Source organism: Phyllostomus discolor, chromosome 3 (genome assembly GCF_004126475.2).
Source record: "Phyllostomus discolor isolate MPI-MPIP mPhyDis1 chromosome 3, mPhyDis1.pri.v3, whole genome shotgun sequence".
Lineage (NCBI taxonomy): Eukaryota > Metazoa > Chordata > Mammalia > Chiroptera > Phyllostomidae > Phyllostomus > Phyllostomus discolor.
This window is the reverse complement of record NC_040905.2, coordinates 204,927,537-204,953,172: the sequence shown is the minus strand read 5'-3', so window position 1 is coordinate 204,953,172 and position 25,636 is coordinate 204,927,537. Positions and strand designations below refer to the sequence as shown.

Here is a 25,636-nt window from a genome sequence, read left to right as displayed (position 1 = left end):
GTTGTGAATGGGATTGTTTTCTTAATTTCTCTTTTTGTTAGTTCATTGTTGGCATATGAAATGCAACTGATATCTGGATATTAATTTTGTATCCTGCTATTTTGCTGAATTTATTTATCAGTCCTCATAGTTTCGTGGTGGAATCTTCGGGGTCCTCTATGTATAGTATCATGTCACCTTCACATAAAGACAGCTTTATTTCTTCCTCTCCAATTTGGACTCCTTTTATTTCTTCTTGTCAGATTGGTGCAGCTAGGACTTCCAGTACTATGTTGAGTAAGAGAGATGAAAGCAGATGTCCCTGTCTTCATGATCTCTAGGGGAATGCTTGTAGTTATTTCCCATTGAGTATGTGCTGGCAGTGGGTTTGTCACATATGACCTTTATTATATTTAGGTATATTCCCTCTAGTCACACTTTGCTGAGAGTTTTTATCATAAATGGGTTCTGAATTTTATCAAATGCTTTTCCTGCATCTGTTGATATGATCATATCATGTGGGTTTTATCCTTCATTTTGTTTATGTGGCGAATTACATTTACTGATTTGCAAATGTTGTACCAACCTTGCATTCCTGGAATATGATCTATGTGAACATTAGCCTATAATTTTCTTTTTTTGTTGTTGTGTCTTTATCAGTTTTAGGATTAGGAAAATGCTGGCCTCGTAAAATGAGCTTGGAAGCCTTCCCTCCTCTTGGGATGTTTGATAAAGATCACCTGCAAAGCCATTAAGTCCAGGGCTTTTGTTTGTTGGGAGTTTTGTTTTTTTTTTTATTATTGCTTCAGTTTCACTAACTATAATCTGTCTATTAAGATCCTCAGATTCTTCCTGATTTAGTTTTGGAAGATTGCATGTTTCTAGGAATTTATCCATTTTGTCCAGGTTGTCCAGTTTGTTGGCATATAGTTGTTCCTAATATTTTCTTACAATCCTTTGTATTTCTTTGGTGTCAGTTGTTATTTCTCCTCTTTCATTCTGATTTTTTTAATTTGGGTCATCTCTCTTTTTTTGTTGATGAGTCTAGTTAAAGATTTGTCAATCTGGTTTATCTTTTCAAAGAACCAGCTTTTAAATTCATTGAAATTTTGTATCATCTTTAAGACTTTTGTTTATTTCTGCTCTGGTCTTTATTATTTCCTCCCTTCTACTTTCTTTGGGCTTTGTTTGTTGTTCTTTTCAGTTTCTTTTATTGTAAAGTTAGATTGTTTATTTGAGCCCGCCCTTCCTTCCTTCCTTCCTTCCTTTTTTTGAAATAGAACTGTAATGCTATGGATTTCCCTCTTAGGATTTTTTGCCTGCACCCCACAAATTTTGGATTGTTGTGTTCTCATTTGTTCCATGGTAACTTTTGGTTTCTTCCTTGCTCTTATTGACCTATTCATTGTTTAATAACATGTTATTTAGCTTACATGTCTTTGTGTGTTTTTCAGTGTTTTAGTGATTGATTGCTAGTTTCATAGCATTGTGGGCAGAGAAGATGTTTGATATTATTTTAATCTACTCAAATTATTGAGACTTGGTTTGCATCCTAACACGGGGTCTATCCTAGAAAATGTTCCATGTTCACTTGAAAAGTATGTATATTCTGCTGTGGGGTGAAATGCCCTGAAGATATCAATTAAATCCATTTGATCTAGTGGGCCATTTAAGGCTGCTCTCTCCTTGTTGATTTTCTGTTCCAAAGATCTATCCATTGATCTCAATGTGGTGTTAAAATCCCCCACTATGATTGTATTTCTGTTGATCTGTCCCGTTGTACCTATCAAGATTTGCTTCAGACATTTAGGGTCTCCTACATGGGGTGCATAAATGTTGACTAGGGTCATATCCTTTTGTTTTGGAGTATCATTACATAGTATCCTTCTTTGATTCTTACTGTATCCTTGGTTTTAAAGTCTAGTTTGTCAGATATAAATATTGCAACCCCAGATTTTTTCTCCTTTCCTTTTCCATGAAATATCTTTTTTCCATGCTTTTATTTTTAGTCTCTGTGTACCTTTCAATCTGAAGTGGGTCTCTTCGAGGTAGCATATATATATGGGTCTTATTTTCTTATCCATTAAGCTACCCTAGGTCTTTTATTTGGAGCATTTAAGCCATTTACATTTAAGGTGATTATTGATAGATATGTATTTAGTGCCATTTTGCTGTAAACTGTTTTCCTCTGTTGTTGTTGTTCTTCTTCTTCTTAAAGATTTTATTTATTTATTTAGAGGAGGGGCAGGGAGGGAGAAAGAGAGGGAGAGAAACATCAATGTGTGGTTGCTTCTCACTTGGTCCCCACTGGGGACCTGGCCTACAACTCAGGCATGTGTCCTGACTGGGAATCAAACTGGCGACCCTTTGGTTCACAGCCCATGTTCAGTCCACTGAGCTACACCAGCCAGGGCCTTCTTCTTAAATCAAACCCTATAATATTTATTGCAGTACTGGTTTAGCGTTAACAAATTCCTTTAGCTTTTTCTCATCTGAGAAGATCCTTATTTCTCCTTTGATTTTAAATGATAGCCTTTCTGGGTAAGGTAGTCTTGGTTGTAGTTCCTTTCTTTTCATCACCTTGAATATTTCATGCCACTCCCTTCTGGCCTGAAGTGTTTCTGTTGAGAAATCAGATGATGGTCGAATTGGTGCTCCCCTGTAATATAACTACCTGCTTTTCTCTTGTGGCTTTTAGGATTCTCTCCTTGTCTTTAAGCCTTGCTGTTTTGATTATGATGTGTCCTGGTGTGGGCTTCTTTCAGTCCGGCTTGTTTGGGACTCTCTGAGCTTCCTGGACTTGTGTGTCTTTTTCCTTCATCAGGTTGGGGAGGTTTTCAGTCATTATTTGTTCAGATAGGTCCTTGATCCCTTGTTCTCTCTCTTCTCCTTTTGGAATCCCCAGATGCAGGTGTTGTAATGCTGCATGTTGTTCCAAAGCTTTCTTTTTTTTATTTTTAAAACAAAACAGAAATCATATGCTTTTTTATTGTTGACACTATTATAGATGTCCCCAATTTTCCCCTCCTTTGACCCCTTCCATCCAGTCCCAGCCACCCCCACCAGCCTTCACCACATTGTTGTCTGTTCCCATAGGCTCTGCATATATGCATATATGTTCTTTGGCCAGTCTCTTTTTTTTTTTATTGTTGTTCAGTTACAGTTGTCCTTTTTCCTCATTGGGGTCCCGTGCCCCATCTCCCCCAATCCCATACTCAACACCCTGCATTTTCCATGCCCAGGAGTCCTTTATTCATATTCCTTGGCTTGCTGCTTTCTCTTCTTTCCCCTGTTATGCCCAACCCCCTTCCCCTTTGGTCACTGTTAATTTGTTCTCTATTTCTAAGTCTCTGGTTCTGTTTTGCTCATTTGTTTGTTTTATGGATTGAGTTCCATTCATAAGTGGGTTCATGTGGTATTTGTCTTTCACCACCTGGCTTATTTCACTTAGCATAATGCTCTCCAGTTCCATCCATGCTATTGTGAAAGGTAGCAGTTCCTTCCTTCTTTCTTTCTGCTGTGTAGTAGTCCATTATGTAAATGTACCATAGTTTTTTTGATCCACTCATTTGTTGGTGGTCCTTTAAGCTGTTTTTAGCACTTGGCTATTGTAAATAATGCTGCTATGAACATTGGGGTGCATAGGTTCTTTTGAATTCAGGATTCAGGATTCTTAGGGTATAATCCCAGCAATGGGATCTCTGGATTGAAAGGCAGTTCCATCTTTAGTTTTTTGAGGAAATTCCATACTGTTTTCCACAGTGGCTGCACCAGTCTGCATTCCCACCAACAGTGTACTAGTGTTTCCTTTTCTCTGCAACCTTGCCAGCACTTGTTTGTTGATTTATTAATGATGGCCATTCTGACCAGTGTGGAGTGATATCTCATTGTGGTTTTAATTTATATCTCTCTAATGGCTAGTGATGTAGAGCATTTTTTCAGGTGTCTATGGGTCCTCTGTATGTCCTCCTTGGAGAAGTGTCTGCTCATGTCCTTTGCCCATTTTTAATTGGATTATTTGTCTTCCTGGTGTGGTCTTGTGAGTTTTTTATATAGAGAGAGAATCAAACCCTTACAACATACACCAAAATAAACCAGAGGTTTCTTAAGCCTTTCTCATTTTTAAGATTCTCTTTTCTTTTCACTGCTCAGCTTGGGTGTTTTTTTCTAATTTGTCTTCCAAATCACTGATTCAACCCTCTGTTTGTTTCTAACCTACTGTTTATTCCTTCCAGCATCTTTATTTCTGAACGGTCCTTTTTTTATGGTTTCTATGTCTTTCTTTATGCTGTTGAGTATCCTTATAATCATTACTAGTCTGTCAGATAAATTACTTGCCTTCATTTCATCTAGCTCTTCTGCAGAATTCTCTTGTTCTTTCATCTGGGGCCTGTTTCTTTGTTTTGTCATTTTGGCTACCTCTTTGTGTTTGTTTCTTTGTAATAGGTAGATCTGCAAGACTCTTGTGCAGGCTTAAGTCAAACCCTGTCTGTGTCTGGTCCTGAGTAACCTGTTTGGAGCTATCAGTGATCCACAACTTGTGGTTCCTTCTTCAGGGCCTGGGTTTGTCCAGAAAGAACCAGGCTGTGCAAAAAGGCTGGCTTTTATCAGCACCAGGCCATGGGGTCCACCTCTGCCTGCAGGCTTTCTGTAGAGTTAATCAATTAATATCTCCTAGCTGCACTGCTTAGCAGCAGGGCTTTTTTTTTAATGTTTTTTTATTATATTTTAATCATTGTTCAAATACAGTTTTCTTCTTTTTAATCCCAATCCATTCCCCCCTCCCACCCTCCCCACTTCCCTCCCATTACCACCCTCCCCTTAGTTTATGACCTTGTGCCCTTTAAGTTTGTTCCTGTGAGCCCTTCCCACTGACCCCTTAAATTCCCTCTTCTCTCCCCTCCGGTCACCGTGAGCCTATCCTCTATTTCAGTGTCTTTGGTTATATTTTGCTTGCTTCTTTGTTTTGTTGTTTAGGTTCCTGTTAGAGGTGAGATCATATGGTATTTGTCTTTCACTGCCTGGCTTGTTTCGCTAAGCATAATGTTTTCCAGCTCCATCCACGCTGTTGCAAAGGGTAGGAGCTCCTTCTTTCTTTCTGCTGCATAGAATTCCATTGTGTAAATGTACCATAGTTTTTTGATCCATTCATTTACTGATGGGCATCTTGGTTGCTTCCAGCATCTAGCTATTGTAAATTGTGCTGCTATGAACATTGGGATGCATAGGTTCTTTTGAATTGGTGTTTTAGTATTCTTAGGATAGAGTCCCAGCAGTGGAATTGCTGGGTCAAAAGGCAGATCCATTTTTATTTTTCTGAGGAAGTTCCATACTGCTTTCAATAGTGGTTGTACCAGTCTGCAGTCCCACCAGCAGAGCAGCAGGGGTTAAGCACCACAAAGTGGGGCACAGTAGTTCCTGTGGGTGGAGCTATTGCTTCCCCTCAGGCTGATGCCACTTGGAGGGGAGTGCTCTGCCTGAGAAAGATGGCTCCCGCAGTATGGGAAATGACTTAATACAGGGTTCCTGGTGGCTTTTCCTTCAGTTCTCTCCCCAGAGCCACCAGCCTCAGACTCTCCTCATGCATCTCTAGTCTACTATGCCCTCCCTCTGTGGAGCCTAAGGTAAGTGCCTAAAAACAGCATTTTGTGTGTTGGTCCTTTAAAAGGCTCTCTGTATCTCCAGCTGTCACTCCCTGGTAGACAGAAATCCTGATGCTTTTCACAGCCATGTGTTACTTAGGTTCCTTTCCTGATTCTGGTTCTGTAGCCTGGGGAGCCCATCTTGGGGTTTAGACCTCACACTTCTCAGGGGTACCCCCCCAGCCACTGAAATATCCCTCCAGGACTTCAGCTGCCCAGCCAGCCCTCTCGTGGGAGCCCAGCCAGCTCTTGGCACCTCCTCCACACTCTGTACCAGTCTGGTTGTGGTGATATGGCTTCTTTCTGTCTGTCCATGGTTATAAGGCTTTGATAGGGGACTCAAGAGTTAGAATATTTTAGTTTAAGGTAAAAAGTTATAAGCCTAGCAAGTTATATGTATATGTTAAAGTTTTTGTTTCAGAAACTATAGATAGATAAGGCCCATCCTGGCTCCTGGGAAAATAGCTGACCTCCTGGGGCACTGCTAAAGATTACCACCTGGGGATAAGTGGAGGTATCCAGGCCATTGTGTTTCAAGGAGGGGCAAATGACCACCTGCCCCTGGAACATCCAACTGCCTAAAACAGGAATGTTGCAGTTTCTTCTACCTGACCCTCCCTGAATTTCAAAACCCCTCACCACACCTTGTTTATTCCCTGTTATAAAAACCTTGGCCTGGAAAGAAAAGAGAAGATGGTCTGTTAGGGTATAAACCCACCATCTTTTTGGATTGCCAGACATCTGAATAAAGTGCCCATAAAGATCCAATCGCTGTCATTGCTTATTGCGTTTGGTAGTGACAGGCAGCCCAAATGCTGGTATCTTTCCCGGGTTCAGCTTCTCTCCAGCTAGTGTTCATTTGGTTACTCAGGATGATTTTTGTATAATTTAGTTGTAATTTCACGTTGGTTCTGGAAGGTTTGTGCAGCTTCCACCTACTTCTCCTCCATCTTGGGTCACACATAAATTCTTGATGATGTTTTTTTAGTATTTACTTGATCAAACTCCTGAAAGTGCAAGAGTAGGTCATAGGATATAGATATTTTTAGTGCTGATAATATATATTATCAACTTATTTCCTGGAAGTTTATGCCAATTTATATTCCCACTACCAGCAGTTTTTGAGATCTCCCTCCACACAATTATATTATCTAACAGTGTTTTAATATATAAATGTGGTATGATATTATTTATAAAAATCTTTACATTATGATTCTGTTTTATGTAAAGGAGTATTTCCATTTTTAGAATTTTATTGGTTGTAGTTAGCTGTCTATACCCCATAGGATAGAGTGGAATTCTTAGATATGATGTGAAATCTCTAAATTTTCACTTACAAAGAAATACTTTTCCTAACTAAAACGTACTCAAGTTTAATTATAGGTTTTAAGATGTCAAATGAAACACATATAACTTCTTGAAAAAAGTAAAGCACCAGTGACTTTTATTTGTGGAGTCCTTACTTAGAATAGATATACTTTTCTTTTCCAACTCATTCCCTCTGCCTGAACAACCATTCCCTTTATTTTCTGAGTTTTATAAGGGGCAGAGGTGGTTGAGAACATGAGAAAAGGAGAAATAGCTGAGGTATACCCATATATTCCTACACCTAAAATTTTCTGGACTCAGAAATATCCCCAGGACTCTCCTATCCATTTGCTATTTTTAGAACCAGGAAATCAAATTTGGAGGTTGGCACAAAAAATGTTCCAATGATTATCAAGTCACCCTGGAGAAATAAAGAGGCACCTAAATAGAGCTTTCTAAAGTTTCAAGATCAATTTCATCCTAAGGCCAAGTTTTTAAAAAAGGACAGTGAACTTTTGATGTATGTATAATAAATGTTGTTTCAAAGGAAGATTTTAAAGTAAGACAATTGCATCTGCATGCACTTCTCCTTGGCTATCCTCCCTTGTCCTTTCTCTTTCTTGGATAGAAGGGGTGGGAATAATGAGACAATGGATATAAAGGAAGAAATTACTGCAAAAAGATAACCACTTATACATCTTTATGACTTCATAGAATACCAATTTCCACTAGACTACTTTTCATCAAATTATTGCCTGGAAATTTCCAGCACACTTGATTTATCGTTCTGCATTTTAGGGAATGTTTCATAAAAGAACCAGAGAATGAATTGTTTATTTAGTACAAAATTCTCACACAGTACGCACACAACAAATATAGGCTCCTTTTTACCCATCTATTACAATAACAAAAAGAAATGCTTTCAATTTAAAGAAATATTAAGAAAATACCATAAAATTTATATCATTTTAATTCTTTATCTCATAGTGTAACAATCAATATTTGTCATGATCTCCACAAGGTGGTAAAATAGAAAGAAGATGGATATAGAGCCAAACTTAACTGAGTTGAGGAAGTTATTCAGCATTCTGAGCTATAGTTTCTGCAATTTCCCTCCAAAGTACTGATGTGAACAATGAGAAGGATTGTAGATGCTCAATAAATGTTTGTATTTTCATCCCATCCTCTTGTCCCATACCCCTAAGGGCAGAATTACTTGGCTCTAGGGTGTGTAATACATCTTAGTTCACTCTGGTTAATGAGATAGATTTAGAGGTGAAGAACAGGGAATGGTATCCTGCCTTTAGTCATGGTTGCTTCACTGGCATCAAGAAAGAGACTGAGTCAGAACACCTCATCCCTCAGGCAAGTAAAGGAGCAGAAACACCCTTTTTGTTATACCTTTAACTCAGATTTTCCAGATAACCCTTTCTTAAAATCAGTCTGAGACTGGTGGATGATGGAGGGTAGCGGTTGATCAGGATTGCAAGATCGAATATCATTGGCGTGGTAAGAAGGTTTTGTTACTGCCCAAAAGTTTACTCAATGCCTTCTTCATGTCTCTGTTCCTCAAACTATAGATGAATGGGTTTAGCATGGGAATAATCATCATGTAGAGAATGGCAGCCCTAATTTCCCTGTCTGCAGAGTGAGTTGATGGAGGAAGTAAATACACACCCATAAGAGACCCATAGAAGAGCAGGACCACTGTGAGGTGAGAACCACAGGTAGAGAAGGCTTTCCACCGCCCTGCAGAGGATGAGATGCCAAACACAGCGCAGGAAATGTGGACATAAGAGAGGATGATCAGCATGAGGGGAGTGGCGAGGAACATCAGGCCTATGGTGATGATCATCAGCTGGTTAATGTGGGTATCTGAGCAGGCAAGCTTCAGTAGAGCTCTCAGATCACAGTAGAAGTGGTAGATGGCCTTATGGGAACAGAAGGTCACCCGGGTAAGTAACAATGTATGCACCAGGGCAGCAAGGTTGGTTAGCACCAAGCTCATGCCCAGCATTAGTGCACAGAGTTGGGGACTCATAGCTGTGCTGTAATAGAGTGGCTGGCAGATGGCCACATAGCGGTCATATGCCATCACAGCCAAAAGGAAGTTGTCAAGACCACCAAACATAATGAGAAAATATATCTGTACAAGGCACTCAGAATAAGAGATGATCCAACTGTGGGTATGAATGTTGGCCAGCATTTTGGGGATTGAGGCAGAAGCAAAACAGGCGTCAGTTAATGATAGGTTGGCCAGAAAGAAGTACATGGGAGTATGGAGGTATGGGTCAGAGCCGATGGCCAGAATGATGAGCAGATTCCCCACTATGGTGACCAGGTACATGCCCAGGAAGATGCCAAATAGAAGAGGCTGCTGCTCTGGTTGCACAGAGAGTCCTAGAAGGTGGAAGTCTGAAACAGCAGTTTGATTCTCTCTGCTTACTTTTCCCATCTCTTGCAGTTCTTGTTATCTGTTCAGATTAAACCCTTCTACATGCAGTATTGAATTATTAAATCATTTTACAGATGTTTCTCTGTAGCCAGAAAAAATGCTGGAAAAAAAGAGAATAAATGGACCTTGTCAATGAGCATTTACGGATCTTACAAGAAAATACCCTTGGGACATTTAGAGAAGAATCAAGATAACAACCATTCAAATACAAATGGTGCATTCTGTGCTATCATAGGGTCAGAGAAAAGAGATCGGTTTGAGGGAGAAGTTGGTGTGGGCTGTTTATTGGAGGAGGTGAGAATTGAACATATCCTTGAGGCAAGATTGGAAAAGTCATTTAAGCTTACTAAAAAGGAGATGCATGATCCCCAACACTACCCTTCGCCCAAACACACAATGATAGGACAGGATAACTTGCTCTCTGTTTGCCTTCTCAGTCCTAGAACTTGACCTCACCCATTCAGCGGCAGCCCCTGTATTCTTCCCTAACTGGGGGTGTAGGATATGTGGGACAAAGCAGTGAGTATCAGTGATGTCCCCTTTTCTCCCTGTGCTGTTAGGACCCCCCTCCACAGGGGCTACCATTCCTTCATCACTCTCTCTCCTTCATCCTTGTCCACCTCCCCATTTGCTCCTCAGCACTTGTATTCACTGTGGGAACTAACATTTCAGTCCCCCTGTTCTTTTGGACATCAACACATAAGTATCTATTTGCAGAGACTTGCTAAGTATAGACACCTTGATGGCATTGTTTTATTCCTCACAAGGCTACGAGGTAGGTATTACCATTCTCAACAACTTTGCAAATGGGAAGGCCGAGTCTCAGAGATATTTGATGTGCTCAAGATCAGATAGCTAGAAAATGAGAGTCAAGTGCAGGTGTACCAGACTCCAAAGCCTGTGCTTTCGCCTCTGCACTTGCATCGTATCCCTCTGATACTTGCTTTTCTTCAGAAGAAGGAAAAGTGAAAGGAACCAGGCTCTAGTTCTCTGGGCTTGAAAGTAGCCGCTTTTCTTTTTCTCTCCTAGGATGCAAAGCAAGCTAGTGTGAGGGGTCATTTCATATTGATCTCATATTGATTTCACTTTGGAAGCTTTTATGGATATTTGAGTATTCCATTTGTTCTTTGGTTTAAAAAGAAGTTTCTGATCTGAGGCAGAGACTTCCCACAGAGCACCTATCCAAGAAACTTGTCTAGTTGTTGGGCTGGGAAGGGAGAGGAATGTGTGTGTGTGCGTGTGTGCGTGCGTGCGCGTGCACCCTACCTCTTCCAGATTCTCACCTGTTAAAGTACGGATTGGTTTCAGGTATCTTCAATTCTCTTCTGAGTAGAAAGTTCACAATGAGGGACTGCCTGTGACCTTTCTGGCTCAGTCAGTAAAGCTGAGGTTTTTCCATAGGGTTTTAAAGACTCCTAAAACACTATCCCCTCAAGCGCTCATTAGAGCCAACCTCAGCCTGCTCTCCAGCCACCTCTGGCTGGGTCCTGGGGGAACCGAGGGCATCTCTTTCCCAGGGGTTAAAGTCTCAGATGTGGGTCTTGGAAGTGTGATTCAGAAGCTTCTTGCTGGAGGCCTCCAGGGAGCTCCTGTCTGTACACTGGACAGTTTGATGTCTGTCCTGTATCCCGGGAAAAACAGTTTTGAGGGTGACATCAGGGGCATAAATTCTGACATGACTATTTCTGCTAGAGATTTGTCTAAACAGGGTAATCCTAATATGAAGCAATGCTCTCAAGTCCTAAACTCCCAATTAAATGAGGCAGCCTACATAAAGCATACTAGCCATAATACAAGATATGTAGCAGTTGCTGAAAATGTGACATCTGCATTTTATTACCACTGCCTCATATTGTACTTGTTGAACACTTTCATTACATGTTATCACAGAATCCAGTGAGTTTAGGATGTAGGAACTATTATTTTCCCAATTTTACACATGAGAAAGCCGAGGCCCAGGGAGGAAAATGATTTGACCAAGGCCGTACAATTACTAAATGATGAAGTGGAGTTCCCACCTAGGCCTGCATGACTCAGGAGCCCATGCTGCTAACAATTATACTTCATCCCAGGGTCATTGCTGCTTTTAATTACTAACAATTTCATAGGTGTAAAATAATCTCATTGTTCTAACTTGCATGTCTTTGGTTAGTAGTAAGATTAACATTTGTTTTATTTGATCTTTTACCATGGGTAATTATGCCTCAAATTATCCTGTTAATATATTTGCCCTTTTTTTCTATTGGGGTGCTTGTGCCTTTAAAAATGGATATTAAAGACAGTAAAGAATAATGAAAACATTTTATTCTGGGTGTTTTATTTTCTGTGCTTTACATTCCAATATGTATAGAAATTTTTAAAAATTATTTTTGTAGTCAAAATTGGTAGGTATTTGGTTTTGTGATTTTTTCATCATTTTTATACTGAAAAGTCCATTATATCTCATCGATCAAGGAAATCCATTTAGTTCCTTCTTCTAAATTTTAAATACTATGTGTAAAATTTTAATTTACTTGCAATTTATGTTGTGGTGTAGTGAGAGAAAAAGATCTACCTTTATTTTTAATTTTTCATACATAGCTAGTTTTATCAGTACCATGTTTTTAATAACCCACGTGTTTTCAGTTTGATAGTCGTGAGCATTTATACTTGGCCTGTCGGTGTCCACTGGGCCTCTTCACAGCACGGTAGCAGGGTTCTGATAGCGGGTGTCTCGAGAGCAAGCATTCTAAGAGGCCAAGGGGGAGTTTGTCAAACTTGGCTTCAGAAATCCTAGAATCCCACTTTCATTGACTTCTGTAGGTCAAACAAGTCACCAAGGCCAGGCCTGTAACTAAGGGAAGAAAGTTAATCTCATCTAACAAAGAATTTCTGGCCCTTTTTAATTTGCTACAAATTATTTACATTCTTTCCACACTCCAAGTGGACTCACTCTTTCCCAAGAGCTTCAGAATCTCATCCCATTGCAGCCTTAGGTCGATGTCCAAAATTTAATGAGGTCCACATGAAAATGAGATTCCTCAGACCTGGGAATGTGAGAGATAAGTTATCTCCTCCCTCCTCCTCACACATTGGAGATACAGACAGGTGAAAACTGCAATGGACACTCCAAATCCTCCATGAGGGAGAGTGGGACTGGGGCAGACAGGAGCACATAGCTGTACATTTGTTGTAATTGCTGCTAATATTCCACTGATGGGTGAATCACAATTCATCTGTTTTACTGTTTACCGTTGTTTAGATGATTTCCAGTTTGGTATTTTACAAATAGTGGGCATATAAACATTCTTATACTTGCTTCTTAGGGAATAAATATACACATTTTAGTTGATACGCTTAGTAGTAGAATTTTGGGGTTCTAGGTTTTGCATGTGTTCAGCTTTAGTTTTTCCAAATGATTACAGTATGGTGAAAATAGTGGATATGAGAATTTTGGTTGATCCTACCCCATTCATACTTGGTATAGTCTCTTTTTCCCCCTGATTTTAGCTATTTTGGTATGTGTGTAGTAGTGACACATAGTTTGTTAAATTTATATTGTCCTGATGACTAATGAAGTTAAAAACTTTTTACATATTTATTAAAATATATGATACTATGTTTTGTGGCACATTTTTCAAGTCTATTAGGTTTTCTTCCACTTTTTACTTTGAAAGTGTTTATTATACTATATACAAGTATTTTGTGATGTGTATACATGACAAGTATCTCTTCCTTCTCTCAGGGTTGGCATTTTACTCTCTCTATTGGTGTCTTTTGATAAATACAAATTCTTAATTTTAATATAGTCCAATTTATTTTTTCTTTATGGGTTTGCTGTTCGTCTCCCAAGAGAGAGTTGCATAGTACTTGATTATGAAGATACCCTCTTGTGTTTTCACCTAAAATCTTTATTATCTTTTATTGATATATCAGTCCATTTGGAATTGGTTTTTACATGCAGCATGAGGTCAGTGTCAAATTATTTATTTCCATTTGGATACCCAGTGAACTCAGATACTTTATTGATAAGATCAGTCATTCCCTGACATGTTGAAGTGTCACATTTATAATAACTCAGGTGATCATTTGTCTGTGAGTCATTTCTAGACTCTGTTCTCTTTCATTGGTCAATTTGTTTGTCCTTGCCCAATACCACAGTATAGTAAGTCTTGATATCTGTGTAAGTCCTCTAAATTTATTTCCTTTCAAAGTGCCTTGATCTGCTTTGGTATTTGCATTTTATATGAACTTTAGCATTAAAATTGCCATTTACACACACACACCCACACACACCCACACACACCCCTCCTGCTGGGACTTTGTGATTTCATTCATAGGCTAATTTGGGAAGAATTTGTATCCTTACGGTGCTGAATATTTCATTCCGTTAATATGGTATATCTCTTTCTTTATGCCTACTTTAGTTTCTTTCAATGATACTTTTAAACATTTATGGTTTTAATATTTTGTAAATTGTAGTCTTAAATTTTTTGTTTAAGGTTTTGAACATTTTCTTAATTGTGTCCTGGGCATGTATTCCCTTTTATTCTAATGTAAATAGTCTGTTTCAAGTTTTTTCTATTTGTTCATGGCTGATATACAGAAATACAACTGGTTTGTATACATCAAGTTTGTATCCAGTGACCTTGATATATTCTTTTATTAATGCAATAAGTTAGAGATTTGGAGTGACTTTTTAGGTATAGAGTCAGGTTGTCTAATAAGAATAATAGTTTTTTAAAAATTTCCAATTCTTATGCATTTTTATTTCTCTCTCTAGCCTCATTATATTGTTTGGGACCACTAGTGAATGGTCAATAGAAATAAGAAAGAGTGACAGAAATGTCCCTGACTCTGATTCCCAGGAAAGGCTTTCAGTCTTTCTTCCTTGTGTGACACTTTCTGTAGAAATCCTTTATCAGATTAAGGATAGTTCCTTCTATTTTCAGTTTCCTATAGGTTTTTGTCACCAATTGGTATTGAAGTTTATCAAATGCATTTGTGGCATCTATTGAAATTTCAAAATGATTATTCTTTTTATGTCAATGTAGTGGATTTCATTGATTGATTTTCAAATGTTAAGCTAATCTATCACCATGAAATAAATCCTTTGGCTCAATTTCCGCTTTGATTATTCTCATGAAGAGTTTGTGTGAGACTGGTTATTTCATCCATAAATGTTTGGAAGAATTCATCAGGAAAATCATCTGGGACTTGACATTCCCATTTTGGGAATGTTTGATAATGGATTTTGTTTCTTTCGTAGATGATCAAGCTACTCAGAATTTTTCTTTTGTTGGTTTTAATATATTTTTTATTTTTGAAGCATTCTTTTCATTTTACTTCAAATGTAAGTGAAATTCATTAACTAAAAGTTGCCGATAATAGCCTTATATTGTTTTTATATTTAAAAAAACTAAGGAGAGTGATAAACACAATACCTGTCAAAGTTACTGAATTTTTGAATTTATATACATAACCATGTAGCCACCATAGAGGTAAAAAGGTAAGACATTTCTACAGTTTTCCTTAATAGAATCCCAGAAGTAAATGGTATCTTTATATATATATTAATAAAGTTAAATTAATGTCAACACATACCCACAAATAAAAATCCAGGCTTAATGGTTTTGCTGTTTGATTTGGTTATTGAAAGAGAAATTAAAGTTACTCTTACTACAATGCTATAGGAAATAGACAAAAAGCAGCAGTTCCCAATTCATTTTATGAAGCTAACAAATATTGGCAAGAAGAAAATTACAATGATGGTAACACAAGTTATCTATCACTGTGTAACAAACCACCCCCAAACTTAGTGGCTTTGAACAACAACTACATTTATTTTTCTCATCGTCAGTTTGCACAGGGCTGGTTGGATAGCCCCTCTCTGCTTCATGCAATGTCAACTTGGTAGTAGAAGGCTGAGACCGGACCACCTGTAGGCTTGTTCACTTGCGTGTCTGGTGGTTGATGCTGAGTGTTGGCTGGGAATGTCAGCTGGAACACCTAGAGGTGGTCTCTCCACATAGTTTAGGCTTTCTCACAGTATGATGGCTGGGTTCCAAAGCCAAGTTTCTGCCAACTGTAGAAGGCATAAACAAATTGTGGTATATTAATACAATAGAATTCCAGTCAATATAGAAAACATAAATCATTTTTATCAGTATATACCACAACATGGATGAATCTCAAACACTTTGTGGTGAGCAGAAAAAGCCAGAGGCAAGAGTATGTGCTGTAAAATTCCATTTATTTGACTCCCTGGAAAAGATAAATCTAATCTATTATGATGTAACTCAGGTTGCTGGCTGCATGAGACTGGAAGTAGGAGAGGGGCTTGTTTGGGATGTGGATACAAGGGAACTTTTTAAGGTGATAAAAATACTCTATATCTTGATTGTGGTAATGTTTACATAGGTATACAAATTTGTTGGAACTCTTTGCAAGATGCACATAAATGAGTGCATTTAATTTCATGTAAATTATACTTCAATAAGTTAATTTTAAAATAAGGTAGATTAATGAATGGATAGAATAGATAGATATCTATTAGATATATAGATATATAGATATCTATTAGATATATATATATAGATAGACAGATATCTACCTATAGATAGATACATGTTAAAGCAAGCATAATGAAATATTAAGGGTTAAAAATAGATGGCTATTATAAGGGTATTCACTATAAAAATCAAATTTGTTGTATGTTTTCAAAATGTAGTAAAATGTTGGAGAAAAAAGACTGACACTACTAGTTTTGTTGAGAATATTTAGCAACTAGGACTCTCCATTATTTTGGGAGGGAGTGTAAATTTGTATAATTTTTATATAATATATATAAACTTGTATATTTTTGGAAAATACTTTTCTGCATATACTAAAGCTAAATATTGTTTGCCATATTACCCAGGAATATCACATCTAGGGGTATACTCAAGAGAAATAAGTATATAGACCCACAAAAGGCATGTTTAAGGATGTTCTCTCAACTTTACTCATAATAGCCAAATCAGAAGCAATCCATATGTCCATCAACAGAAAAATAAAGTGTTTCATTTGTATAATGAAATGTTACACAGCAGTAAAGAGAACAAATTTCCATGTGCAACAACATTATTGAGTCTGACAGATGAATGTTGAGCTCAAGTAGCCAAATACAAGAGTTATACAATACGATTCTTTTTACATAAACTTTAAGGCAAAAGTAACCCTATGGTGATATGCATCACAAAAGTGCTTACCTCTAAGATGATAGTGCCTCATCATGGATAAGAGGGAGCCTCTGGCTTGAAGGAAATGTTATATGTCTTGGCCTGGGGAGTGGTTACATTGGTATGTACATATGGAAAATTCAAGGAGCTTGCACTTCAAATTCACATGCTTTACTGATACATGCTGCAACACCATAAAGGTTTTGGAAACTAGCTGGAAGCTCTGTGCTTATAGGTGGAGATGTCAACATTGAATTTCACTGTAGGGTAGTCTGGCTGGGAAGCCGTTTTTGAGGAAGGGATGGACCCTCACTGCCTTATGTTTATGGTTCTTTCCTGCTCAGCTAGTCAGACTCTAAAGAAAATTCTTACAATATTCTGTACTCAAGGTAGAGATCTGGGAGCAAAAGCATAATAAAGGACTGTGGGTTTCAACATTCAGCACTTGATGTGCATGTATAATCATGTAATTAATGTAATTCTTCTGTTTGTGTGTGTGTGTGTGTGTGTGTGTGATCACTAATGTGAGTTGTATGTGGCAACCCCCAGTCCCAACCTTCTCCAGAACTTAAATCTCCCAACTTTTCCTGGTTTAGGAGAGGGACGGTATTCCTGTAGCATGGGGTAAAAAAGGAAATACAGGGATCTAGTTTCTTTTAAAATAGCTGTCACCTCTAAGTTTATTTCCCTTTCACACCAGAATCCAGAGGTATCAGGGCTTCCAGTTTTGGGAGCTTTTGAAGATTTGGGAGCTGTTGACAAGATTGTTGATTTTATTTTATCTACTGCCAATGTAGGATTCAGCTTTTCCATGTCTTTTTTTTTTAACTTTTTGACTCTTGTAATAACACTTAAAACACAAACACATTGTATAGCTAGCTGTACAAAATATTTTTTTATTGTTGTTCAAGTACAGTTTTCTGCTCCCCCCCCACCCCAACCCTCCCCATCTTCCTCCCCTGTTTCCATCCCCCACTTGTTATTGTCCATATTTCCTTTATAATAGTTCCTGTAAACCCTTTACCCTTTCCCCCCATTATCTATACCCCCTCCCCTCTGGCCACTGTCAGCCTGTTCTCAATTTCAATGTATTTGGCTATGCTTTCCTTGCTTTTTCATTTTGTTGATTAGGTTCCTGTTAATGGTAAGATTATATGGTATTTGTCTTTCACCACCTGGCTTATTTCACTTAGCATAATGCTCTCCAGTTCCATCCATGCTGTTGCAAAGGGTAGGAGCTCCTTTTCTTTTTGCTGCGTAGAATTCCATTGTGTAAATGTACCAACCAATGATACATTGTGTAAATGTACCAACCCTGTTAGTGGGATTGCAGACTGGTGCAACCACTATGGAAAACAGTATGGAATAATTTCCTCAAAACTAAAAATGGAGCAACCTTTTGACCCAGCAATTCCACTACTAGGATTATATCCTAACAACCTTGAAACACCAATCCAAAAGAACCTCTGCACCGCTAAGTGCCCATCAGTAAATAAATGGATAAAAAACCTTTTCTTTTTTTTTTAATATATTTTATTGATTATGCTATTACAGTTGTCCCATTTCCCCCCTTCTCTCCCCTCCACCCTGTACCCCCTCCCACCCACATTTCCCCCTTTAGTTCATGTCCGTGTGTCATATTTATGAGTTCTTTAGTTTCTACATTTCCCGTACTATTCTTGCCCTCCCCCTATCTATTTTCAACGTACATTCTATGCTACTTATTCTCTATACCTTTTCCCCCTCTCTCCTCCTCCCACCCTCCTGCTGCTAACCCTCCATGTGCCCTCCATTTCTGTGGTTCTGTTCCTGTTCTAATTGCTTAGTTTCTTTTGGTTTTGCTTTAGGTGTGGTTGCTAATATTTGTGAGTTTGCTGTCCTTTTACTATACATATCTTTTCTTTATCTTCTTTTCTTAGATAAGTCCCTTTAGCATTTCATAAAATAAGGGCTTGGTGATGATGAACTCCTTTAACTTGACCTTATCTGAGAAGCACTTTATCTGCCCTTCCATTCTAAATGAAAGCTTTGCTGGATAGAGCAATCTGGGATGTAGGTCCTTGTTTTTCATGACTTGGAATATTTCTTTCCAGCCCCTTCTTGCCTGTAAGGTCTCTTTTGAGAAATCAGCTGACAGTCTGATGGGAACTCCTTTGTAGGTTACTGTCCCCTCACCTCTTGCTGCTTCTAGGATTCTCTCCTTCGTTTTTACCTTGGCTAATGTAATTATAATGTGCCTTGGTGTGTTTCTTCTTGGGTCCAACTTCTTTGGGGCTCTCTGAGCTTCTTGGATTTCTTGGAAGACTGTTCCCTTTGCCAGATTGGGGAAGTTCTCCTTTATTATTTGTTCAAATACGTGCTCAATCTGTTGCTTTTCCCCTTCCGATTCTGGTACCCCTATAATTCGGATATTGGAACGTTTAAAGGTGTCTTGGATGTTCTTAATCTTTTCCTCAATTTTTTGAATTCTTATTTCATCATGCTTTCCTGCTTGGCTGATTCTATCTTCCTTCTGGTCCACTGTATTGTTTTGAGACTCATATTCCTTCCTTTCACTATTGGCTCTCCTCCGCGTGTCTTCCTGCATCTGTTTTATGGTAATCTGCATTCTTTCATCTAAATTTCGTCCAAAATCCACCAGTTCCGTGAGCTTTCTGATCACCAGTGTTTTGAACTGCGCATCTGATAGATTGGCTAATTCTTGGTCACTCAAAAGGATGAGTCCTTGGGGACTGATTTGCTCTGTTGAAAACATGATTTTTTTTCCCCCCTGTCTCTTTTTTTTTTTTTTTCCGGTCTGGTTGCTCTTGTTACGGTGGGGGGCGGAGCCTTAGGTGCTCACCGGGGCTGGGCACCCCGGTCGCTAGATTGTGACGTTATATGTGGGGGTGGGGCAGGGGCGGGAGCGGGGCGGGAGAAAACAATGGCGGTAGTTCTGTTCCCCTGGACTCAGACCCTTGTCTGGGCTTCCGGGCCGCGAGTTCTGCCCTGGTCCACAATCGCTGCCCCTCTGGGTCTGCCAGCCGCAGCTTGCGTACTCAGGGATCACCGCTGCCTTCTTACGCGCCCGATGGCTTTTGCACCGATTTCGCGCCGGACCTCCGCGCGCGCACCGCCGACCCGAGCCAGCCCCGCGCCCGCCGGCTCGTCCTCTCCTACCAGTCCGGATGAATGCGTCTACTTCAACTTCTTGGCTGCCCGACTTCCATTCAGATAAATCCTCTGCCGGATCTGGGTGTTATTCTGATAGTAAATTATTGTTGTAAATTATTGGTTTTCTAATCTTGGTTGTACGAGGAGGTACGGTGCGACCACCTATTCCTCCATCTTGCCGGAAGTCTTCGATAAAAAACCTTTTCCATGTCTTAACTCTGTTATCACTGTCAAAGAAAAATTGTACTACACAGGGCTAGACAGGGAAGCTTTTGTTAAAGACTATTGCAGTTGGGGAGAGAGATGGAACTCAACTCCCTTGAAACAAAAGGTAGCTCAGAAGTGCTGAGTTGAGCCAGTTTCAACATACTGGAAGGTGTTCCAGGAGGCTTGAGTAAATGATTACACCATCTGTGCTTGCTAATTGCCTGTCTGTTGTCTGTCCATCAAAGTTAGGTCCCCATCCTCCCACAGAGACAGGACGATAGGTGTGGTATCTTAATAATTACATTTCAAAGGGATGGTTCCCAGGTCATTAAGAAAGAGATTCCTAGATTGTAAAACTGGCCAGAGCCTGAGAGAAGATTTACATTTCAGATGAGCAGGGCAAAATTTTAACAAGTTTTTGAGAGTAAAGCTCTATAAGAAAGTGGAGGCACAGGGTCCATAGTCAGGAAGAAACTGTCTGAAGTTCAGTTGAGTTGAAGACTATGTAAACATTGTCTTGATTACCACTCCCTCATCCAATGGTTTTCAATGTCTGAAATTCTGTTACTATTATTTGCTTTCCACTCTTCTCTGTCCTTGTGGATTTTATGTCTTTTTAAAAATCATTTTACTCTCATTAGAATTTTAGGAGAGAGTGAAATTAAATGCTTGACTTTATTGTAATATCTTTAACCAGAAGCATGAGAACTATTTAAGAAAGAAATGTCATATGCCACTAAACTAAACTGATGTGAATATTGGCACTTTTGAATTTCATAAGGGAAGAGTTTAAGGATAGAAATCTTGTTGTAAGAGGGCAGCTAGGAGATTCATTTACACAGAGTCCATTTTTTTTCTTTGTCATGAACTATGTTTACCATTTAACATAGAGAAAGAAGTAAAGCTTTCAGAAATTTCAGATAAAGCCAGCACTGTACTAATTTGGTCTGTTATGAGAAGTACAGAGGGGAATTTGGGCAGTTGTGAGTGTTAGCTCTAACAAGGCTCTAGGGAACTGTGTCCCATGATTCCCTGTCTCTAAATACCCAAAGTAGAGCATGTTCACCCTCCTCCTAGTTTGGCCTGAGAGCTAGCAGCTCCCTGTTTCTGAGTCCTCAGTTTGGGTTTCAAAATGCAAACATAAAATACTTCAAAATTCCTGAAGACCTGGGTTGACTGGGGCCAGAGTACCATGGGTCCTAGATAATCTTAAGTACTCAGTACAGCACCTCTTCTTCTGGTCTCCAGCTGATGTCTTTTCTGTTCCATCTTGGCTTTACAATCCTTTGTTGATCTCTTGGGCTCCTCATCTGGAATCCTAGTTTCTTTCTTTCTCCCTTTTCCCCCAATCTTATTTTTAATCCCAGTTTAGCAACCTAACTTTTTTGCTTCTGGCTACTCATCATCTGTATTTATTATTCTTGACCGTGAACTGTGATTTCAGTTAGTCCCAGCACAAAGGTTGTCAGGAGGAATCTCAGCTCTTCTCTCCTTCCTCCAAATTAAGGACATCTGCAGTGCCTTCTCAGTACCTGAGTAGCAGTGAAAAGAGAAACTCGAGACAGACAATTGTAGGCCAGCAAGTCCTGCTTTTGCAATAATCTCCCCATCATCTCCAAGCCAGTTCTTAACCTGTGAGCAGACATAGTAATTGAAGAAGCAGCGGAGGTAAGTTCAGGGACCTCATTACCCTGGGATGACAGATCAGAGGTTGCCCCAAGGTTCTGGAAGCACCTCAATGTTGTCTCTGGGATCTATAGAGTTTTTTGAGTCTATAGGCAGGATGAAGGATGGGAAACCTTTTTGGGAAAGGAAGAACCAAAGGGTGGGGCAAGGGATATTAGCACAAGACCCCTGAGTATAAAGAACAAAAGGTAAAATGCTGGACTTGCAATGGAGAGTATTGGACCCTCTTTAGAGGATTTGAAGAATTTTCTGATGTTGACTGCTTGGTGCAATAGACTGAGGGACTTCTCTAGGAATAGTCTGATCAAGGTGTTATATGCCGACAGAGCTAACAGAAGAGACTCATCTCTGCCCTGAAATAACTTGCAGTCTCTTTGAGAACTGTAGTGGCATTGAATGGACTTGCTGCAGGCAGGATCTGGATGTCAGGAGCACATGGCATTGTTTGGCAGTCTATGTCATGCTCCTTTTGACAAGATACACAATTACTTGGGTCTTAAAAGAGTCTCTTGCCTTCCAGGACATGGTTATTAGAAAGTGTCCAGTCAGAGGAGTCTGATCTTCATGAGGCATCACATTCCCCATCGAGAGATGGAGCAGGGGAGAGAATAACTTAGTTTGTGACTTTCTGATCTCTCAGATGAGTTATAAAGCTCTGAGATATGTTCCTCAATTAGTGTGGGGTTCAGAGGTAGATAAATATGCATTGTTTTTAGTTCTCAGATGTTGTTCTTGCTAAAGTTTGAAGTATGTACTACAAAATATGAACAATGCATCAGTAAATCTTTTTAAAAAAGATTTACTTTAGGACCTGGCTGGTGTGGCTCAGTAGATTGAGCATAGGCCTGTGAACCCGAAGGGTCACTGGTTCTATCCCAGCCAGGGCACATACCTGGGTTTCAGGCCAGGTCCCTGGTAGGAGATGTGTGAGAGGCAACCACACATTGATGTTTCTCTTTCTCTCTTTCTCCCTCCCTTCTCCTCTGTCTAAAAATAAATAAATAAAGTCTTAAAAAAAGATTTACTTTATTTTTAGAGAGAGGGGAAAGGAGGGAAAAAGAGAAGGAGAAACATGAATGTGTGGCTGCCTCTCACGAACCCCACACTGGGGACCTGGCCTGCAACCCAGGCACATGCCCTGACTGGGAGTCAAACCAGAGACCCTTTGGTTCTTAGGCTGGCACTCAGTCCACTGAGCCACACCAGCCATGGCTCCATTAGTAAATCTTTCATCACTTTGGAGGTAAGTTTTTCTTTAGGTGTGGACTTTGAATAGAAATTGGGAATAAGAACATATTTGATCTATAAGATATTAATTATAAAAAATAATAAAAAATTAAAAGACACACAAAAAAGAAAGATGAAACAACAGCTGACTTAACAGAAAGGGCGCTGGTCTGAGAGTCTGGATACCCTGATCCTTGTGTCATGTCTTTCTCCAAGGCACAGTGTAAGCTTTACTCTTTTGAATCTTAAGTTTTGTTTTTACAATCACTTTTCTGAAGCTTAGCTTATTCATCTGTGAATCAAATGAAGAGTTGAACTAAGTGAATTTTTCTTAAGCGTTATTGAGCATTACAATACCTGAGGAGGGTTTAGTTTTCATTTTCAGTTTTAAATACATATACCCAGACTGTATCCTAGAGAGTTTAACTCAGGAAGTCTGAGGATTCTGTTTTGTTAATAAGCATCTCACTTGGTTGATAAATTGGTCCACAGACCAATATATGGGGATGTTTGGACCAGATCCTATGGGCTGTACTAGTTCTTAAACTTTATTGTTTTTCTGTAGAAGACAAATATACAAGATAGGAAGGGTAAGTGAAGCTAAAGATATTAAACTAGGAATACTGAGGGATTAATATAACTCTGGTGATAAAAAAATCACTTTCTATCTGTACTGATTGATGATACAATTTATGGTGTCAAGGCTGAGTTTGATCTGTCTGAAATATTTACAAGCTGTGGGTCCATGTGCAAATTACTCAAGCATCTTTATCTTCAGTTTTCTCTTCTATACAAAGACAATAACAGTAGTCTCTGCTGCCCAGCATTGTTACAGGGTTCCAGGAAGCAGTCTGTATGAAGTGCTTAGTAGAGCACCTGACATGTAAAAAGTGGCTGGTAGATGTTAGCTACAAGGTGATGGTGGATGGCAGGGACAATAATGCAAACAGTGAACAAAATGCAGAACTCCATCTTCTCTAGTTCAGGAGAAATGATGAAGAGATAAAGGGACATGCGTCCTTCATATGCCCTTCACTCTAAAATGAGGTATTATAAGTGTTTTAAAAAGAATTTTGTATGGCTATAGGGGCTACCAGGAGCGTGTAAGATCTAGCTCACCTCAGTGTACTCATGTGTCCATGTCACTGCAATGATGAAATTGATATGGGGCTGTGGACCTAGTTCAAGACGTGGTAATCCCCAGCATTGAACACACCTCTAGTGCCTCCTTAGCAGAGTTTCCTCTGTGTGAAAGATTGGTCAGAGGGAAGGATGAGGAAAGGGGAAAAAACCAAACAAACAATGAGAGTCCCAAGGAAGAGAGAAAAAGAAGAATCTAGGGTCAGATTGGAGGTAAAGTCAGGATTGGGGATAACAATGAATTTAAAGGGAGATTTAGGAGTTAGAAGATTTGGAAGTCAGCAACATGCACAATTCTAGAAGAAATCTAGCACTCTAACTGTCCTTTCTAACTTCCAGTGCTCCAGAGTCATGGAAAACCAGTCATGCCTCTCTGAATTTTTCCTCCGAGGAATATCTGGGTCACCAGAGCAACAGCAGTTACTCTTTGGTATCTTCCTGTGTATGTATCTTATCACCTTGACAGGGAACCTGCTCATCATCCTGGCCATCAGCTCTGACCCGCACCTCCACACCCCTATGTACTTCTTTTTGGCTAATCTGTCTTTTGTTGATGTGGGTTTAACATCCTCCACAGTTACCAAGATGCTGGTGAATGTTCAGACTCGGCGTCATACCATCTCCTATGCTGGTTGCCTCACACAAATGTATTTCTTTCTGATGTCTGGTGACCTGGACAGCTTTTTCCTGGCCGTAATGGCGTACGACCGCTATGTGGCCATCTGCCGCCCTCTCCACTACTCTGCAGTCATGAGCCCCAGAGTCTGTGCCCTGCTGCTTGCCTTGTGCTGGGTCCTCACACACACTGTTGCCCTGACTCACACCCTCCTCATGGCTCGGCTGTCCTTCTGCGTTGTGGGGGAAATAGCTCACTTTTTCTGTGACATAACTCCTGTCCTGAAGCTGTCATGTTCTGACACCCACGTCAACGAGTTGATGCTTTTTGCCTTAGGAGGCACAGTACTCATCGTCCCCTTTATTTGCATTGTCGTCTCCTACATCCACATTGTATCGGCCATCCTGAGGATGCGAACTCCTGGTGGGGCGGGCAGGGCCTTTTCCACCTGCAGTTCCCATCTCTGCATTGTCTGTGTGTTCTATGGGACCCTCTTTGGTGCCTATCTGTGCCCTCCTTCTGTTGCCTCTGAAGAAAAGGACATTGCAGCAGCAGCAGTGTACACTGTGGTGGTCCCCATGTTGAACCCCTTTATCTACAGCCTAAGGAACAAGGACATGAAGGGGGCCCTTAGGAGGCTCCTCAGTCGTGGGAGAGTTTTTTCCTCTTAGATATAGTGGTAGCAAACTTTAATGAAAAGACATAGGCTTGGAGCCAGACAAACCTGGCTTCAGTTTTGGGTCTACCACACACTAGTCATAAGATTGCTAACCTCTCTGAGCTAGCCTTCTCAAGGTGACTTGGAGGATTAGCTGAGATAAACTATGAAATGCATCTGGTGTAGCGGCTAGTAAATAAATGGTAAGTTTTCAATAAATGATAGCTGTTATTATCACTGTTGTCACTCTTCATCCTTCCACTACTCAAAAAGTCAGAAATCTTTTCTCTGAGATTCATTGCTTTAGCAAATATATACCAGACACCTACTTTGTGTTATAAATGCTAGCGGTTATAAATGCTAGGG

General features: G+C 39.7%; 2 protein-coding genes across 2 annotated transcripts; one reads left to right on the top strand and one right to left on the bottom strand.

Moving 5' to 3' along the window:
* Window positions 1-6,984: 6,984 nt before the first annotated feature.
* Window positions 6,985-9,481, bottom strand: LOC114512680 (olfactory receptor 1N2-like). The gene has a single exon (XM_028531681.2). The coding sequence runs from the start codon at window positions 9,382-9,384 to the stop codon at window positions 8,428-8,430; it is 957 nt and encodes a 318-aa protein (XP_028387482.1). The 5' UTR covers window positions 9,385-9,481; the 3' UTR covers window positions 6,985-8,427.
* An 11,577-nt stretch (window positions 9,482-21,058) lies between these two features.
* Window positions 21,059-25,388, top strand: LOC114500068 (olfactory receptor 1N1). Its single transcript, XM_028516658.2, has 2 exons — window positions 21,059-21,611; window positions 24,344-25,388. The coding sequence occupies exon 2, from the start codon at window positions 24,348-24,350 to the stop codon at window positions 25,281-25,283; it is 936 nt and encodes a 311-aa protein (XP_028372459.1). The 5' UTR covers window positions 21,059-21,611; window positions 24,344-24,347; the 3' UTR covers window positions 25,284-25,388.
* The last annotated feature ends 248 nt before the right edge of the window (window positions 25,389-25,636 follow it).